Raw genomic sequence first — 20,979 nt, forward strand, 5'->3', positions numbered from 1 at the left:
AAGTCCCTTTCTAAGCCTCTGGACCTTCCACGTGAAGCTGCATGAACTGCCTGGTGAAAGTAACTGCGCAACTGAGGCGCGAAAATGAGGCCTCCTCCCTCTAAATTCCAGAGTGAAGGGGCCTTTCTGACAAGATTTAGGCGTCTAAACGGCTGCCTGGCATAATAAAGTTCCCCAAAAGTGTTTCAAAGTTCACAAAAACACTCCAAATGTCACATAAATATGATAAAAACTAAACGACTTAGCCCACAACAGTGTCAACCAGCACAGAGCCCAAGTTATAAGCCTAAATTCTGTTACTGAGTCTAAGAAAATGGCTTACCTATCCCAGAAGGGAAAAACTGACAGTCTTCTAGCATTACTAGGTCTTGTTAGAAAAGTGACTGATCATACCTGAAGCAGATAAGCCTGCAAACTGTTCCCCCCAACTGAAGGTCTCTGGTTTCAACAGTCCTGCGTGGGAACAGCAATGGATTTTAGTTACTGGTGCTAAAATCATACTCCTCTTTAACAGAAATCTTCATCACTTTCTGTTGTAGAGTAAATAGTACAAACCGGCACTATTTTAAAATAAACTCTTGATAGAAGAAATAAAACTACAACTAACACCACATACTCTTCACCATCCCCGTGGAGATGCTACTTGTACAGAAAGGCAAAGAGAATGACTGGGGGGCGGAGCCAGAGGGGGGGCTATATGGACAGCCTTGCTGTGTGCTCTCTTTGCCATTTCCTGTAGGGAATGAGAATATCCCACAAGTAAGGATGAAGCCGTGGACCGGACACACCAATGTAAGAAAAAAAAACACATAATTTATGCCTACCAGAAAAACTCCTTTCCTTACTGTTGGGAAATACAACACCTGGCCATCAGGAGGACCAAAGCCAAAGGCTTAAAAATCCCTCCCACTTCCTCATTACCCCAGTCATTCTGCCGAGGGAACAAGGAAAAGTAGGAGAAACATCAGGGTATAAAAAGGTGCCAGAAGAAAAAAAAATTACAGGCGTTGTTGTGAACTCTCCCTGCCAGGAAGGAAGGGAATTTATCTGGTAAGCATGGGAAAACTATACCCAAGCTCCAGAGGACACTGACTGAATAACGGGAGGGAACATAGAAAAAAAAAAAAAAAAAAAAAGGCGGACCCTACTCTGAGGGCAACAAAGTCTGCAAAACCTCTCTTCCAAAAGCTGCTTCCGCCAAAGCAAACACATCAAACTTGTAAAATTTAGAAAAAGTGTGTAAGGAGTACCAGCCCAAGAGGAAGTCACTGCTTTAGTGGTATGAGCTGTTATCCTCTCAGGGAGCTGTTGTCCCGCTGTCTCATAAGCTAAGCGGATGACACTCCTCAACCAGAAAGATAGAAAAGTCGTAGTAGCCTTCTGCCCCTTACGCTTCCCCGCATAAATGACAAACAAAACGGAAGATTGTCTGAATTACTTAGTAGCCTGAAGATAGAACTTCAAGGCACGAACCACATCTAGTTTGTGAAGCAAACGTTCCTTTGTTTAGGACACAAGGAAAGAACAAGAATTTCTTGATTAATGTTAAGATTCGAAACCACGTGAAAAAGGTAATCCTAGGCGCCAACAAGTGGCTAAGGTATATAAAATATTTAATACAACTCAGGGTACAAGGTTTAAAAATACAGTATTGTAAATACAATTTAAAAGCAATTTAAAATGGCATGGATCCACGCTAATTACAATGAGGATAAGAATGTGAAATATATAAGCACTTATAACAATATACACTAGATGAATGTGCAAAAACAGCAATGTCACAGGTAGACTGCAAAGTGACTTGGTGCGATACTCCAATGTGCTAAAAAATGAGGTGGTTACAATCAGTAAAATTCAAATAAATTCCCAAAAAATCCAATATATTCAAAAATGTGTCCAGTGTAGAAAAAAATGTTTCAAGAAAGAAATGTGTGTCAAGAAAAAACAGTCAATGTTGAATAAAAGTCAGTGTTAAAAATACCACAACAGAAGTCCACAGTGAATCCGCTGGGGTGCTCCTATAGGTGTTTATCCAAAGGTATTGGTGAATAAGCAAGTGTTTGTTCAATAATATCCAATAAAAAATGTCCAATAAAAAATAAAACAATGTTATTGGTGGTGCTACCAGCCTGGGTGGGCTGGTACGGTGTGGAAAGGTGCACAATAAGAAAAAGCTCAATATAAACGATTCCAAGACTCAGAGTCTTGATAAAGGCCCAGAGAAGGCCGAAACGCGTAGACAACACTGGTAAGCCTTATTTTAATTGGAGGAACATATTGTGATTTTTCTACACATTGCACTTTTTCTTTCTCTTCACAGGTTTTGGTCCCTTATTTTTATTTTTGGATCCATTTTTATTTTTGGATTTGTTTTTACCATTGGAATTGTCTTTACTCTAATTTTTTTTTGGAATCGTTTATATTGAGCTTTTTCTTATTGTGCACCTTTCCACACCGTACCAGCCCACCCAGGCTGGTAGCACCACCAATAACATTGTTTTATTTTTTATTGGACATTTTTTATTGGATATTATTGAACAAACACTTGCTTATTCACCAATACCTTTGGATAAACACCTATAGGAGCACCCCAGCGGATTCACTGTGGACTTCTGTTGTGGTATTTTTAACACTGACTTTTATTCAACATTGACTGTTTTTTCTTGACACACATTTCTTTCTTGAAACATTTTTTTCTACACTGGACACATTTTTGAATATATTGGATTTTTTTGGAATTTATTTGAATTTTACTGATTGTAACCACCTCATTTTTTAGCACATTGGAGTATCGCACCAAGTCACTTTGCAGTCTACCTGTGACATTGCTGTTTTTGCACATTCATCTTGTGTATATTGTTATAAGTGATTATATATTTCACATTCTTATCCTCATTGTAATTAGCGTGGATCCATGCCATTTTAAATTGCTTTTAAATTGTATTTACAATACTGTATTTTTAAACCTTGTACCCCGAGTTGTATTAAATATTTTATATACCTTAGCCACTTGTTGGCTCCTAGGATTACCTTTTTCACATTATTGCATTTAGGTGATAACTAGGTATCACCATCCTGGGCCAATAAGGTCTAGTGGGCGCTGGGATATTCTCTTATTGCTAAAGATTCGAAACCACCTTAGGAAGGAACCCTAGTTTAGTGCGTAATACCGCCTTATATTCATGAAAAACATTCCAAGACAACAATTTAATGTCAACAGTATGCATAGGCTCAAACTGAGCCTGCTGCAAAACACTAAGAACAAGATTGAGGCTCCAAGGTGGAGCCCCAAATCTGAATACGGATCTGAAGCCTAACCAGAGCCTTAAAGGACTGCACATCCGGAAGCTTAGCCAATCTTTTGTGCAGTAACACCGACAGGGCCGATACGGTTTGCTTAGCATGCAAACCGTTCCCCCAACTGAAGTTTTCCTGTACTCCTCAGCCTCTGTGGGAACAGCAGTGGATCTTAGTTACAAAGTGCTAAGATCATCATCCTCCTTGCAGAAATCTTCATTCCTTTTCTGCCAGAGTGAATAGTACACACAGGTACCATTTAAAATAAACTTTTGCTTGAGAAAATAAAAACTAACATTTTTGTCACCACACTCACTTTACCCTTCCTAGTACTTAGAGTAGGCAAAGAGAATGACTGGGGGGTGGAGCTAAGGGAGGAGTAATATAGACAGCTCTGCTGTGGGTGCTCTCTTTGCCACTTCCTGTAAGGAAGGAGAATATCCCACAAGTATGGATGAATCCGTGGACTCGATACATCTTGCAAGATAAATAAATATATACCTGTCTTAAAAATAACAGGGTGGGCCGAGGACTCGTCATATCGTAAAAGAAATAAATCAGGTAAGCATAAATTTCCTTTTCTTTTACAAAGATATGACGAGTCCACTGATTTCATCCTTACTTGTGGTATACCAATACCAAAGCTATAGGACACGGATGAAAGGGAGGGACAAGACAGGAACCTAAACGGAAGGCACCACTGCTTGAAGAACCTCTCTCCCAAAAACAGCTTCAGAAGAAGCAAAAGTATCAAATTTGGAAAAAGTGTGAAGAGACGACCAAGTTGCAGCCTTGCAAATCTGTTCAACAGAAGCATCCTTTTTAAATACCCATGAGGAAGCCACAGCCCTAGTAGAATGAGCCATAATTCTTACAAGAGGCTGCTGACCAGAAGTCTCATAAGCCAGACGGATGATACTCTTCAGCCAAAAAGAAAGAGGTAGCCGTAGCTTTCTGACCTCTACGCTGTCCAGAACAATGAATAATGAAGATGATTGACGAAAATCTTTAGTCGCCTGCAAGTAAAACTTCAAGGCACGGACCACGTCCAGGTTATGCAACTTACGCTCCTTCTTAGAAGGATTAGGACATAATGAAGGAACAACAATTTCCTGATTAATATTCTTATTAGAAACAACCTTAGGAAGGAAACCAAGTTTGGTACGTAAAACCACCTTATCAGAATGGAAGATAAGGTGAGTCACATTGTAAAGCTGAAAGCTCAGAAACTTACGAGCAGAAGAAATAGTAACCAAATACAAAACGTTCCAAGATAACAACTTAATATCTATGGAATGCATGGGTTCAAATGGAACCTCTTGAGGAACATTAACTAAATTCAAAACACAGGCTTGATTCTGGTCAAAGCCTGACAAAAAGACTGAACGTCTGGAACATCTGCCAAACACTTGTGTAGTAAAATCGACAAAGCAGAAATTTTTCCCTTTAAGGAACTTGCTGATAACCCCTTCTCCAAACCTTCTTGGAGAAAAGATAAAATCCTGGGAATCCTAATCTTACTCCATGAGTAGCCCTTGGATTCGTACCAATAAAGATATTTACGCCATATCTTATGGTAGATCTTTCTAGTAACAGGCTTATGTGCCTGAATCAAAGTATCAATGACTGAATCAGAGAACCCCCGCTTAGATAAATTAAGCGTTCAATCTCCAAGCAGTCAGTTGCAGAGAAACTAGATTTGGGTGTCCCTGAATGAAAAGGTCCTGCCTCAATGGAAGCTTCCACGGCGGCAGAGAAGACATGTCCACTAGATCGGCATACCAAGTCCTGCGAGGCCACGCAGGCGCGATTAGAATTACTGAAGCCCTCTCCTGTTTGATCCGAGCAATCACCCGGGGCAGGAGAGCAAACGGTGGAAACACAAGCTAGGTTGAACGACCAAGGCATCCATCAGTTCGGCCTGAGGATCCCTTGACCTGGATCCGTATCTTGGGAGTTCGGCATTCTGACGAGATGCCATCAGATCCAACTCCGGTCTGCCCCATCTGAGGATCAGAGAGGCAAAGACCTCCGGATGGAGTTCCCATTCCCCCGGATCAAACGTCTGTCTGCTTAAAAAGTCGGCTTCCCAGTTGTCCACTCCTGGGATGTAAATTGCTGACAGACAACAAGAGTGGGCCTCCGCCCACCGAATTATCTTGGATAATTCTGTCATCGCTAAGGAACTCCTTGTTCCTCCCTGATGATTGATGTAAGCCACAGTCGTGATGTTGTCCGACTGAAAGCGAATGAACTTGGCCGAAGCCAACTGAGGCCACGCCTGAAGCGCATTGAATATTGCTCTTAATTCCAGAACATTGATTGGAAGAAGTGACTCCGACTGAGTCCACACACCCTGAGCCTTTAGGGAATTCCAGACTGCACCCCAACCTAGAAGGCTGGCGTCCGTCGTTACTATCACCCACGAGGGTCTGCGGAAGCACGTCCCTTGGGACAGATGATCCCGAGACAACCAAAGAAGAGAGTCTCTTGTCTCCTGATACAGATTTATCTGAGGAGACAAATTTGTATAATCCCCATTCCACTGTCCGAGCATGCTCAGCTGTAGCGGTCTGAGATGAAAACGAGCAAACTGAATGATGTCCATTGCTGCCACCATCAATCCAATTACCTCCATGCACTGGGACACTGATGGCAGAGGATTGGAATGAAGGGCTCTGCATGTATTCAGAATCTTTAACCTTCTGACCTCTGTCAAGAAAATTTTCATGATATGGAATCTATTAGAGTTCCCAGGAAGGGAACCTTGGTCTGTGGAATTAATTAACTCTTTTCTAGATTCACCTTCCACCCATGAGTCCTCAGAAAGGACAGGACCATGTCGGTGTGAGACTTTGCCAGATGGCAAGACGACGCATGGATCAGAATATCGTCCAGATAAGGCGCCATTGCAATACCCCGCGGCCTGAAAAACGCCAGAAGGGACCCTAGAACCTTCATGAAGATCCGGGGTGCTGTGGCCAACCCGAAGGGAAGAGCCACGAACTGAAAATGTTTGTCCAGGAAGGCAAACTTTAGGAACGGATGATCCTTGTGGATGGGAATATGAAGGTATGCATCCTTCAGGTGCACGGTAGTCATATATTGACCCTCCTGGATTAATGGTAGAATTGTGCGAATAGTCTCCATTTTGAAGGATGGGACTCTGAGAAACTTGTTTAGACTCTTTAGATCTAAAATGGGTCGAAACGTGCCCGCCTTTTTGGGAACCACGAAAAGATTTGAGTAAAACCCCTGTCCCTGTACCAGTCTTGGAACGGGACAAATTACTCCCATAGTAGAGAGATCTTTTACACAACGCAAGAACGCCTCTCTTTTTGTCTGGTCTGCAGACAATCGTGAAAGAAGAATCCTCCCCTTTGGGAGAGAACTTTTGAATTCCAGCTGATACCCTTGGGACACGATTTCCAGTGTCCAAGGATCCTGAACATCTTACCCAAGCCTGGGCAAAGAGAGAAATCTGCCCCCTACTAGATCCGGTCCCGGATCGGGAGCAGCCCCTTCATGCTGTTTTGGTAGCAGCAGCGGGCTTCTTGGGTTGTTTACCCTTGTTCCATGCCTGGTTGGGTCTCCAGACGGGCTTGGCCTGAGCAAAATTCCTTTCCTGCTTGGCAGAAGAGGAAGAAGAGGGGACTCCTTTAAAGTTCCGAAAGGAACGAAAATTATTCTGTTTACCCCTCAGTTTAGCAGTTCTATCCTGAGGTAGATGACCCTTACCTCCCATAATGTCAGAAATGATCTCTTTCAAGTCAGGCCTGAATAGGGTTTTCCCTTTGAAAGGAATAGCCAAAAGCTTAGACTTAGATGACATCAGCAGACCAAGATTTTAACCATAACACTCTACGCGCTAAAATGGCAAATCCAGCATTCTTAGCCGCCAGCTTGGCAATCTGAAAGGCGGCATCTGTAATAAAGGAATTAGCCAGCTTAAGAGCCTTAATTCTGTCTAAAATATCCTCCAAAGGAGTCTCAGTCTTAAGAGACTCTTCTAAAGCATCAAACCAGAAGGCGGCCGCAGTAGTAACTGGTACAATGCAGGCCGTTGGTTGTAAAAGGAAACCCTGATTAATAAACTATTTCTTTAGAAGACCCTCCAATTTCTTATCCATAGGGTCTTTAAAAGCACAACTGTCCTCAATAGGAATAATTGTACGCTAAGCAAGGGAAGATATAGCTCCTTCCACCTTAGGGACTGTTTGCCACGAGTCCCGAACAGTGTCAGATATAGGATACATTTTTTTTTTTTTTTTAAATTAGGAGAGGGTGAAAACGGGATACCCGGTCTGTCCCATTCCCTCTTAATAATCTCTGAGATTCTCTTAGGAACTGGAAAAAAGTCAGTGTAAGCAGAGTACCTCTAAGTATTTGTCCATCTTACACAATTTCTCTGGTGGGACCACAATAGGGTCACAGTCAACCAAAGTCGCTAAAACCTCCCTAATTAGCAGACGGAGGTGCTCAAGCTTAAATTTAAAGGACATGACGTCCGAGTCCGTCTGAGGTAATGCACTTCTCGAATCGGAAAGCTCCCCCTCAGATAGAAGTTCCCTGACCCCCAATTCAGATCCCTGTGAGGGTACATCGGAAATAGCTAAAAACGCATCAGAAGGCTCATGCAAATTGACCTCTGTCCTACTGCGTTTACCCTGTAACACTGGCAACTTAGATAATACCTCTTTAAGGGTAGTTGACATAACTGCAGCCATATCCTGCAGAGTAAATGAATTAGACGCGGTTTAAGAACCAGGCGTCGCTTGGGTGGGCGTTAAAGGTTGTGACGCTTGGAGAGAAGTTAGCGGTATACCTTGATTCTCCTCAGACTGAGAATCATCCTTAGACACATTTTCTTTACATAAAATCTGTGCTTTACATTGTAAGACCCTCTCAGTACACTATGGACAAAAAGATAGAGGGGGTTCCACAGTGGCATCTAAACACATAGAACAATGAGTTTCCTCCTCAGAGTCAGACATGTTAAACAGATTAGCAATCTCAAATTTAATAGTTTATAAAACCATCTTTTATCTCTGAATTATATTATAGCCAAAAAATAATGCAGTAAAAAAAAAAATGTACTGCAGCTTTAAATTTTAAAAGTGCAACTATTTTTCTGAGAACTTCAAAAACAGTTTTATGGCAATAAAAATTAGTTTATAAGTGTCCCAAACACTTTAACAGTATTGTATAGCTTGCATAGTATGACAGATCAATAAGATAAGGTCTGTCAAATAAATAAAAAATAATACTTTATTAAACCTCTGCACCATGCCACAGCTCTGCTGTGGCGCCTACCTGCCATCGGAATGAAAACAGCTGCCGTTCGAGAACCCTGTCAGGTCCTTAGTAACTCCGGATAACATAGGCCCCACAATAGATCAGGACTCTAACGTCCAAACGATCCGGTTGTGATGCGCGTATGAGCGCGCGAAACAAGGCCACGCCCACAGTGGGTGTCATTCAAGCTCAGCAAGACCCGCATGGGTCTTAATTACAAAAACATGTCCGTTAATATAAGCCATGTACCCTCTATAATATCAGGTACCACCTAAACACTGTACACCTACGGCCAGTGTATACATAACACCAACAACCTTAAATAGGACCGCAACTCCCAGCGTCTAAAACAAGCCCATAATAAAACAAAGAGCATTTTACCAACTTTGTCAAATAAATAAAAAATAAGGAATTCCAGGTACATTAACACTTTACTCAATGTATACTGCTTACCCCTACCCATAAGGTAAAAATATCAGCCTCCTCTTCGGTGCATCAAGTCTCCCAGAAACTTAAAGGACTGAACATACCTCAAAATTGCTTGTAGCAAGACATCGTTCTCCACACTGAAGATTTTCTTTCACTACCTTCAGACGCTGTAGGAACCATTATGGATCTTAGACAACCTTTCTTAAAATCATCAACATCAGTACAGAAAATCAAATGTCCCCCCTCCTTTAGGAAGTAAGGAACTGATAATTTTCTCCCTGAGAAAAATAGTACTCACTGGCACCATTTTAAAATAAAAAATTCTTGATTGAAGAAAATAAAACTAAAACCTCACTTTACCTCTTCCTAGTACTAACAAGGCAAAGAGAATGACTGGATTGAGAGGGAAGGGAGGAGCTATATACATACAGCTCTGCTGTGGTGCTCTTTGCCACTTCCTGTCAGCAGGAGGATAAATCCCAGAAGGATGAAATCCGTGGACTCGTAATATCTTTGTAAAAGAAATAGGAGTAAATTTAGTCGCTTAAAATTGCATGCTCTATCTGAAACATGAAAGAAAAAAAATTTGGGTTCAGTATCCCTTATAAAAAGGTCACTTAAAGGAATAGTCTAGTCAAAATTAAATTTTAACGATTCAGATGAGAAGAGCAGGCAATTTTAAGCAACTTTATAATTTACTCCAATTATCAATTTTTCTTCGTTCTCTTGGAATGTAAGCTTAGTAGCTAGCCCATTTTTGGTCCAGAACATGGGTAGAACTTGCTGATTGGTGACTACATTTAGACACCAATTAGAAAGTGCTACCCAGGTTCTGAACCAAAATTGGTCTGGCTCCTAGACTTACAGTCTTGCTTTTTCAAATAAAGATACCAAAAGAAAAAAGAAAAATAGGAGCAAATTATAAAGTTGCTTTAAATTGCATGCTCTATCTGAATCATGAAATACTTGACTAGATTATTCCTTTAAATCAAGAAGCCCCTGTATGCAATCTGATATTTTCCCCCTGTCTCATTAGGCAACAAGCCATTAGATAGGGAAATAAATGCTGAACTTACCCAGCTTCTGTTTGCCTAAAAGCAGATAAGTAAGAAGTATACTGGAGAAGGTATAGGAGTTTCCCTGCGACATCCAGCAGCTAACATCCACCGAAACTCAAGAGAATTACATGGCTTCAAACTCACCTCTCTCTGCCTACCTCCAGGAAACAATGCAAATTACTACTGAGAGGGTAGGGGATGTGGGAGGGATATTAAATGCTTTGTTAGGGGTGTCTTTGCCACCTCTGATGGCCAGGTGAAGTATTTCCCATAGGTTATGAATGGATTTTGTGGACTCTCACCGTCATTAGAAAGAAATCTAAGACAACTAGGCCTATGAAACAACAAGACGACAAATCCAATGCCAAGACAAATCTATTTGAACTGCTATCATTGTGAAAGAAAGTCCACTTTCATATTTGTACTTTTACTATTTCAAATAAAATACCCTCTGACTCATTTACAAGTTATATTAAAAAAAGCTGCTTGGGATGGTAGACAGGGAAGATACACCAATTATTACCAAAATTAAAATGTGCAACGAAAACCACACAAACGATAGTTGGAGTTATTTAAGCATAGTTCAAATTGGACACAAGTTGGGGTACTTGTCAAGTACAGAAAGGCTAGTACTGGATTGCCTCACTGTTGCTGAACATTGCCTGTCTGACCACTACCTGTTTATCCCTTGAACACTGAGGGCTCGATTTATCAAGCCCCTACTGCTGCAAGTTCTCACAAGAACTTGCTCGCCGTAATTTATCAAGCAGTGGTCACCAGACCGCTGCTTCCCTAAGCTCTACGCCACCTCTAAGGTGGCAAAATTCAATCTCCGCGGTAGAGTCTGACCGAGGAGATTGATAGCTCCTGCCCGCACGTGATTGGCTTGTGTGCAATGTTGATTACCTGAGGATAATTTCGCCCCGCCACAGGCGAGCTGAGGAGTACAGGGGCGCGTATACGTGCCCCGTACGCCTCAGCTTTGATAAATCTAGCCCTTGGACTGCCGCCTTACTGTTGCCAAACTCTGCCTGCCTGACCGTTCTAGTGGTTTACCTCCCTGCCTCTTGCCACCAAAGACTATCCTGCATATAGTGAGTATCGCTTACCTCATCTTGCAAACTCTCTCTGCTCTGGGATATTCCCTATCATTCCTGCTTGACGCCGGGATAACAAGACTACTGGCCAAGTTTGGTCTAATAGTGAAATATCCCACGAGCATTACAGAAAGTTGTTTGAACTATTTGTATTTGTGGGACTGTTTCCTTTAAAGACTCTTCCCTTTGGATATTGGTATGTATTATCAATATTTGTGTGTGTTTTTTGTTGCATATGTTATTTTAAAAAACTTTTTAAAAAAAAAAAAAAAGGAAAACTTTCTTCTACTTTAACGCAATATATTTTGAATGGGAGAGTATTTAGCCACTTCTTCGTGCCTCTCCTTGCCATATTTAGATTTAATCTTTTCTAAGCTTTAAAAAAAAAAAAAACATTTTTATTTGTTACATGGACTAGATATTGATAACCAATTTAGTATGTAATTGGCTAGCAAGTCTAAATTGTGGAGCAATAAGAAATATAAAAAAAAGAGACTCATTACCTAATATAAGAGACTAAAATTACCTGCTTTTGGATTTGTTCTGGGCTGCTAAGCATCAAGTTTACAATATTAGCTTTAATAGCTATCCGGTCAGTTTCACAAATTTTATTTGGTTCATCTTCAACCTAAAAAAACCACAAGTATAGATCAGATTTACCAACAAAATATTTGATTTTCACAAATGGGTGACAGTTAATTCTAACGTATTTCCAGAAACAGAATGCTCAAAAAAAAAAAAAAATTCTTCATTAACCAAAGTCATGTACAAAATATATACTGAAGTAAGCTTTAACAAAAAAATATTATAATTTTATATTTGCAGAATTTGGAAAAACATGTATTTACAACTTACGATTCTCCAATTTCTTTTTATATAGTTTTTGAATGTAACAGAAGAACACACTTTGAGGACATTTTCTGGAGATTTCTCAAGCAGTGTTAGAAGTAAAAGTGGATAGTTCTGATTTCCTTCAACAGATTCTAGAAACTTTTCAGCTGGGATAAAAAGAAAGCAATTTTAAAAATAGAAAATAAGCTGCAGATTAAAATCATAATACAGTAAAGACTAGACAGATCTAAGTAGTTAGGTTAACATTCTTAATTTATTTCTGGGAACTTTCCTGTTGTAAGTCTCCCAGTATTTTTGCCTGTATTCACTCTATACAACATTCATTCTTACTCTTATTTAAAAAAAAAAAAAAAACATAATTTATGTAAGAATTTACCTGATAAATTCATTTCTTTCATATTGGCAAGAGTCCATGAGCTAGTGACGTATGGGATATACAATCCTACCAGGAGGAGCAAAGTTTCCCAAACCTCAAAATACCTATAAATACACCCCTCACCACACCCACAATTCAGTTTAACGAATAGCCAAGAAGTGGGGTGATAAGAAAGGAGCAAAAGCATAAACAAAGGAATTGGAATAATTGTGCTTTATACAAAAAAATCATATCCACCATAAAAAGGGTGGGCCTCATGCCAATATGAAAGAAATGAATTTATCAGGTAAATTCTTACATAAATTAGGTTCTCTTTCATGTAATTGGCATGAGTCCATGAGCTAGTGACGTATGGGATAGCAATACCCAAGATGTGGAACTCCACGCAAGAGTCACTAGAGAGTGAGGGATAAAAAATAAAGAGCCAATTCCGCTGAAAAAAAATTAATCCACAACCCAAATCATAAGTTTTAATCTTATAATGGAAAAGAAAAAAACTAAAATTATAAGCAGAAGAATCAAATTGAAACAGCTGCCTGAAGAACTTTTCTACCAAAAACTGCTTCTGAAGAAGAAAAACATCAAAATGGTAGAACTTAGTAAATATATGCAAAGAAGACCAAGCTGCTGCTTTGCAAATCTGATCAACTGAAGCTTCATTCTTAAAAGCCCAGGAAGTGGAAACTGACCTAGTAGAATGAGCTGTAATCCTCTGAGGCGGGGATTTACCCGACTCCAAATAAGCTTGATGAATCAAAAGCTTTAACCAATATGCCAAAGAAATGGCAGAAGCCTTCTGGCCTTTCCTAGAACCAGAAAAGATAAATAGACTAGAAGTCTTCCTGAAATCTTTAGTAGCGTCAACATATTTCAAAGCTCTCACCACATCCAAAGAATGTAAAGATCTTTTCAAAGAATTCTTAGGATGGGGACACAAAGGGACAACAATTTCCCTACTAAGGTTGTTGGAATTCACAAGTTTAGGTAAGAATTAAATGAAGTCCGCAAAACTGCCTTATCCTGATGAAAAATCAGAAAAGGAGACTCACAAGAAAGAGCAGATAATTCAGAAACTCTTCTAGCAGAAGAGATGGCCAAAAGAAACAACACTTTCCAAGAAAGCAATTTAATGTCCAAAGAATGCATAGGCTCAAACGGAGGAGAATGTAAAGCCTTCAAAACCAAATTAAGACTCCAAGGAGGAGAGATTGATTTAATGACTTGATACGAACCAAAGCCTTACAAAACAATGAATATCAGGGAGTTTAGCAATTCTTCTGTGGAATAAAACAGAAAGAGCAGAGATTTGTCCTTTCAAGGAACTCGCAGACAAACCCTTATCCAAATCATGCTGAAGAAACTGTAAAATTCTAGGAATTCTTAAAGAATGCCAAGAGAATTTATGAGAAGAACACCATGAAATGTAAGTCTTCCACAGTCGATAATAAATCTTTCTACAAACAGATTTACGAGCCTGCAACATAGTATTAATCACGAGTAAGAGAAACCTCTATGACTAAGCGTTCAATTTCCATACCTTCAAATTTAATGATTTGAGATCCTGATGGAAAAAAACTGACCTTGAGATAAGTCTGGCCTTAGTGGAAGTGGCCATGGTTGGCAACTGGACACCCGAACAAGATCCGCATACCAAAACCTATGAGCCCATGCTGGAGCCACCAGCAGTACAGATGATTGCTCCATGATGATCTTGGAAATCACTCTTGGAAGAACTAGAGGCGGAAAAATATAGGCAGGTTGATAACTCCAAGGAAGTGTCAATGCATCCACTGCTTCCGCCTGAGGATGCCTGGACAGGTACCTGGGAAGTTTGTTTAGATGAGATGCCATCACATCTATTTCTGGAAGCCCCCACATCTGAACAATTTGAAAAAACACATCTGGGTGAAGAGACCACTCTCCCGGATGTAAAGCTTGACTGAGATAATCTGCTTCCCAATGGTCTATACCTGGGATATGAACCGCAGAAAATAGACAGGAGCTGGATTCTGCCCAAACAAGTATCTGGGATACTTCTTTCATAGCTTGAGGACTGAGTCCCACCCTGATGATTGACATACGCCACAGTTGTGACATTATTTGTTTTCAGGCAGACAAACGGCTCTCTCTTCAATAGAGGCCAAAAATGAAGAATCGCATGATTTCCAAAATATTTATTGGTAATCTCGCCTCTTGAGATTTCCAAACCCCTTGTGCTGTCAGAGATCCCCAGAGAGCTCCCCAACCTGAAAGACTTGCATCTGTTGTGATCACAGTCCAGGTTGGACGAACAAGAGAGGCCCCTTGAACTATACGATGGTGATCTAACCACCAAGTCAGAGATAGTCGAACATTGGGATCTAAGGATATTAATTGTGATATCCTTGTATAATCCCTGCAGCATTGGTTCAGCATACCAAGCTGAAGAGGTCTCATGTGAAAACGAGCAAAGGAGATCGCGTACGATGCTGCAGTCATGATACCTAAAACCCCCATGCACATAGCTACTGAAGGGAATGATTGAGACTGAAGGTTCCGACAGGCTGCAACCAATTTCAAACGTCTCTTGTCTGTTAGAGACAAAGTCATGGACACTGAATCTAGGTGGAAGCCTAAAAAGGTTACCCTTGTCTGAGGAATCAAAGAACTCTTTGGTAAATTGATCCTCCAACCATGTCTTTGAAGAAACGACACTAGTTGATTTGTGTGAGATTCTGCAGAATGTAAAGACTGAGCAAGTACCAAGATATTGTCCAAATAAGGAAACACCGCAATACCCCGCTCTCTGATTACAGAGAGTAGGGCACCGAGAACCTTTGAAAAGATCCTTGGGAGCTGTCGCTAGGCCAAAAGGAAGAGCAACAAATTGGTAATGCTTGTCTAGAAAAGAGAATCTCAGGAACTGATAGTGATCTGGATGAATCGGAATATGAAGATATGCATCCTGTATTGTGGACATATAATGCACTTGCTGAACAAAAGGCAGAATAGTCCTTATAGTCACCATTTTGAATGTTGGTACTCTTACATAACGATTCGAGACCTTTAGATCCAGAACTGGTCTGAATTAATTTTCTTTCTTTGGGACAATGAACAGATGTGAATAAAACTCCAGACCCTGTTCCTGAAAAGGGAACTGGCACAATTACCCCAGATAACTCCAGGTCTGAAATACACTTCAGGAAAGCCTGCGCTTTCTCTGGGTTCACTGGAAAGCGTGAGAGAAAGAAACTCCTCACAGGCGGTCTTACTCTGAAACCTATTCTGCACCCCTGAGAGACAATGTTCTGAATCCTATCATTTTGGACTGAATTTATCCAAACATCCTTGAAAAATTTTAATCTGCCCCCTACCAGCTGAGCTGGAACGAGGGCCGCACCTTCATGCGGACCTGGGGGCTGGTTTAGATCTCTTAAATGACTTGGATTTATTCCAGATTGAGAAAGGCTTCCAATTGAAGACAGATTCCTTAGGGGAAGGACTAGGTTTCTGTTCCTTATTCTGTCGAAAGGAACGAAAACGGTTAGAAGCTTTACATTTACCCTTAGATTTTTTATCCTGAGGCAAAAATGCTCCCTTCCCCCCAGTGACAGTTGAAATTATAGAATCCAACTGAGAACCAAATAATTTATTACCTTGGAAAGAAAGAGATAGCAATGTCGATTTAGAAGTCATATCAGCATTCAAAGATTTAAGCCATGAAGCTCTTCTAGCTAAAATAGCTAAAGACATATCTAACATCAATTCTGATGATATCAAAAAAAGCATCACAAATGAAATTAGCATGTTAAATGAATTCAACAATGCTATACACATTATGATCTGATACTTGTCGCGCTAAAGTTTCCAACCAAAAAGTTGAAGCAGCTGCATCATCAGCCAAAGAAATAGCAGGCCTAAGAAGATGGCCTGAACATAAATAAGCTTTCCTTAGTTAAGATTCAAGCTTCCTATCTAAAGGATCCTTAAAAGAAGTACTATCTTCCGTAGGAATAGTTGTACGTTTAGCAAGAGTAGAGATGGCCCTATCAACTTTGGGGATCTTTTCCAAAAACTCCAATCAGTAGGCAAAGGATACAATTTTTTAAACCTAGAAGGAGTAAAAGTACCACCCAGTCTATTCTATTCCTTAGAAATCATATCTGAAATAGCATCAGGAACTGGAAAAACCTCTGGAACAACTACATGAGGTTTATTACCCGAATTTAAACGATTACTAGTTTTAGTATCAAGAGGACTAGTCTCCTCCATATCTAATGCAATCAACAATTCTTTTAATAAAGAACGAATATACTCCATTTTAAATAAGAGGATTTGTCAGTGTCAATATCTGAGGCAGGATCCTCTGAATCAGACAGATCCTCAGAGATAGATAAATCAGTATGTTGTCAGTCATTAGAAAATTCATCAACTCTATGAGAAGTTTTAAAAGACCTTTTACGTTTATTAGAAAGCGGAATGGCAGACAAAGCCTTTTGAATGGAATCAAATAAATTCTCTTAAATTTACAGGAATATCCTGAGCATTAGATGTTGATGGACCAGCAACATGTAATGAACTACTACTGATGGAAACATTCACTGCATGTAAAAAAAAGTTTATCATGACAACTATTACAAACTACAGATGGAGGAACAGTTACCACAAGTTTACAACAAATGCACTTAGCTTTGGTAGAACCGATATCAGGCAGCAGGATTCCAGTAGTAGATTCTGAGACAGGATCAAATTGAGACATCTTGCAGTATGTAAAAGAAAAAACAACATATAAAGCAAAATTATCAATTTCCTTATATGACAGTTTCAGGAATGGGAAAAAAATGCAAACAGAATAGGCCTCTGACATAGAAAAAAAGACGAGAGGCAAAAAGAATGAGGTCTTAAATAATGAAAAAATGTTTGGCGCCAAAGTATGACGCACCACAAACTGGGAAAAAAAAAATTTGCGCCAAAAACGTCCGGAACAAAACTCGAGCAACAGATGACGCAACCTCGTGAAGAGACTCAGCGCCAACTAAGACACCGGAAATGACGAAAAAAACGTAATTTTTCGAGCAAAAAAGTCTCACGCCAAGAATGACGCAATAAATTACAGCATTTTGCGCTCTCGCAAGCCTAATACAGCTCGCAATTTAGAAAGTCAATTTGAAAACCTCAGGTAAGAAATAAAACACTTGATTTTATCTAAACAAGATTTGGATGAAGAAAAGGACCCTGAAGTAGAAGGGAGTCTACACAGAGATAGAGACATTTCCACTAGATCTGCATACCAGATACTGTGAGGCCATGCCGGCGCTATGAGAATCACAGACGCCCTCTCCTGCTTGATCCGAGCAATGACTCTTGGCAGGAGAGTGAATGGAGGAAATATGTAAGCTAGACGGAAATTCCAAGGGACCGCCAGAGCATCAATCAAGCCTGTGGATCCCTTGACCTCGAGCCGTACCTCAGAAGATTGGCATTCTGTCGAGAAGCCATGAGATCCAGTTCTGGCTGCCCCCAGGATTAAACTGGAAAATACTTCATGATGGAGTTCCCACTCCCCCGGATGAAAAGTCTGTCGGCTCAGAAATCTGCCTCCCAATTGTCCACTCCTAGGATGTGGATCTCAGAAAGACAACAGTTGTAAGACTCCACCCACTGGATTATCCGGGCCACCTTTGTCATGGCCAAGGACCTCTGAGTTCCCCCTGGTGGTTGATGTACGCCACCGATGTTATGTTGTCCGACTGAAACGTGATAAACCGGGCTAAGGCTGAGGCCAGTAGAGCATAGAAAATTGGTCTCAGTTCTAGAATGTTTATAGGGAGAACTGACTCGTCTCGAGTCCAAAGACCCTGAGTCTTCAAATTGCTCCCCAACCTAAAAGGCTGGCATCCATGGTTACGATCACCCAAGCAAAAGCAAGTTCCCTGGGAGAGGTGTTCCTAAGACAACCACCACAGAAGAGAGTCCCTTGTTGCCTGATCCAGGACTATTTGCGGAGACAGATCTGCATAGTCCCCGATACTATGCCTGGTCTGAGATGGAACCGAGCAAACGGAACTATAAAAATGGATGCTACCATACATAGAGCCACTGACGGCCGAGGAGAGGAATGAAGGACAAGACCCGAACCGAAGATTTTTTTTTTTTTTTTTCTTCTTACCTCTGTCAGAAATATCTTCATTGGAAGGGAGTCTATTATGGTCCCTAAAAACACTACTCTTGTGGTTGGCATCAGAACTCTTTCCCAGATTCACCTTCCAACCGTGGGAGCAAAGAAAAGACAACAAGATATTCGTATGAGAGTTTGCATGATGAAAAGACGGCGATTGAACCAGAATATCGCCCAGATAAGGCGCTACTGCAATGCCCCGAGACTGGATCACTGCCAAAAGAGCCCCCAGGACCTTTGATAAAATTCTTGGAGCTGTGGCAAGGCCAAAGGAAGAGCCACAAACTGGAAATAATTGTCTAAGAAAGTAAACCTTAGAAACTTGTGATGATCCCGGTGAATGGGAACATTAAGGTACGCATCCTTTAAGTCTATGGTTGTCAAACTGACCCTCTTGAACCAAAGGAAGAATAGAACGTATAGTCTCCATCTTGAAGGACGGCACTCTGAGGAACTTGTTTAAACACTTTAGGTCTAAACTAGGTCTGAAAGTCCACTCTTTCTTGGGAACCACAAACCGATTTGAATAAAATCGCAGACCTCCTTCCTGCGGAGGAACTTGAACTATAACTCCCAGGGCAAAAAGATCCTTGATGCAATATAAGAACGCCTCTCTCTTTATCTGGTTTACAGATAATCTTGAAAAAACCTGCCTCTGGGAGGAAGTCTTGAATTCTATCTTGTACCCCTGAGATACGATTTCCACGGCCAACAGGTCTGGGACATCTCGTATCCAAGCCTGAGCAAACTGAGAAAGCCTGCCCCCTACTAGATCCGTTCCTGGATCGGGGGACAACCCTTCATGCTGACTTGGAGTCAGCTGCATGCTTCTTAGACTGTTTCCCCTTGTTCCATAACTGACCAGACTTCCAGGAGTACTTGGGTAGTTCCTGCTTGGAAGAGGAAGCAGAGGGTTTACCTCTAAAGTTACGAAAAAGAACGAAAATTACTCGGACGTCCTTTCTGCTGCTTCTTATTCTGAGGACGAAAAGATCCCTTTACTCCTGTGATATCTGAAATTATTTTAGCCAAACCAGGCACAAACAAGGTCGTACCCTTGTAAGGTATAGCTAATAACTTAGATTTGGTTAAAATCCTGGTCTGTGGATGTTTCTTCTAAAGGGCTTTGCGAGCTAGGACCGCAAAACCAGATATTTTTGCTCCCAGTTTAATTATCTGCAAGGAAGCATCTGTAATAAAAGAATTAGCTAATTTAAGAGACTTAATCCTGTCCTGGATTTTCTTAAGAGGTGTATCTGTCTAAATAGAATCAGACAAGGCATCAAACCAGTAAGCTGCAGCTCTGGTAACAGTAGCAATACACACCGCAGGCTGTCATTGAAGACCTTGGTGAACACGCATTTTCTTTAATAATGCCTCCAATTTCTTATCCATTGGATCCTTAAAAGAACAACTATCCTCTATGGCAATAGTGTTCCTCTTAGCCAAAGGGGAAATAGCTCCATCCACCCTAGGAACCGTTTGCCACGACTCCTTAATAGAGCCAGCTATAAGAAACATTTTCTTAAAAATAGGAGATGGAGAAAAAGGAATACCAGGTCTCTCCCACTCCTGTGCAATAATCTCAGAAGCACGGTCTGGAACAGGAAATACCTACACCGCAGAGGGAACATCAAAATACTTATTCAGCTTACTAGACTTTTTAGGTTTAACAACGATAGTATAAGAGTCATCCAAGGTAGCCAAAACCTCCTTAAAAAGTAACAAGCGGAGGTGTTCCAGCTTAAATCTAAAGGACACAACTTCAGCAGAAGGAATAATACTGCCTGAATCCGAGATTAAACCCTCAGATGCACCCGAAGAATCCTCATTCTCAGACTTCTGAGAGGAAATACTTTGATTAGCCACTTCAGGATCAAAAACTTTAATTACTGTTTCTTTAAAATTTTCTTTTCCGTTTTCCCTGCAGCATAGCAAAAGCAGACAGCACCTCAGATACTGCAGGGGATACCTGGGCAGCAATATCTTGCAAAGTAACCCCAGATGGAGCATGAGAGGAAAACGCAGGGCACTGCATGTGCAGATGAATAGGATTCAGATGTTTGAGGAGACAGCTGCGGCACATCAAACAGGAGGCTCCTGAACAGCATGCGCCTTAGCTAATGATGGCTCAGGGTCAAAAAGTCTTCCTTTAAGCTAAAGTTCTTTCAATACATGAACAAAAAGGTACTTGGGGTTCCACCTGTGCATCAAAACATAAGCTACAGGTAACATCCTGCACAGCCTCTTGATCCATAATACAAAAAAACAAAACGGAAGCAAATTAAAAAAAAAAATCAAATTTTTTTTTTTTTAACGTATTTATTTTTTTAACAAAGGATATAATAGAGAACAAAAAAAACGTTTTACATTTACCAAATCAAGAAAACATACCCCAGGCAACACTCTACATCTCAG

General features: G+C 40.6%; 1 protein-coding gene across 1 annotated transcript in view; it reads right to left on the minus strand.

The window, feature by feature from the left end:
• CSE1L (chromosome segregation 1 like) overlaps window positions 1–20,979 on the minus strand; it is a 475,025-nt gene that overhangs the window by 372,895 nt on the left and 81,151 nt on the right. The window contains exons 4-5 of the mRNA XM_053689969.1: window positions 12,032–12,174; window positions 11,703–11,804 (exon numbers count right to left, since the gene is read on the minus strand). Coding sequence (XP_053545944.1) covers window positions 11,703–11,804; window positions 12,032–12,174 — 245 coding nt within the window. The remainder of the gene's footprint in view (window positions 1–11,702; window positions 11,805–12,031; window positions 12,175–20,979) is intronic.

This window comes from Bombina bombina, chromosome 1, assembly GCF_027579735.1.
Source record: "Bombina bombina isolate aBomBom1 chromosome 1, aBomBom1.pri, whole genome shotgun sequence".
NCBI lineage: Eukaryota > Metazoa > Chordata > Amphibia > Anura > Bombinatoridae > Bombina > Bombina bombina.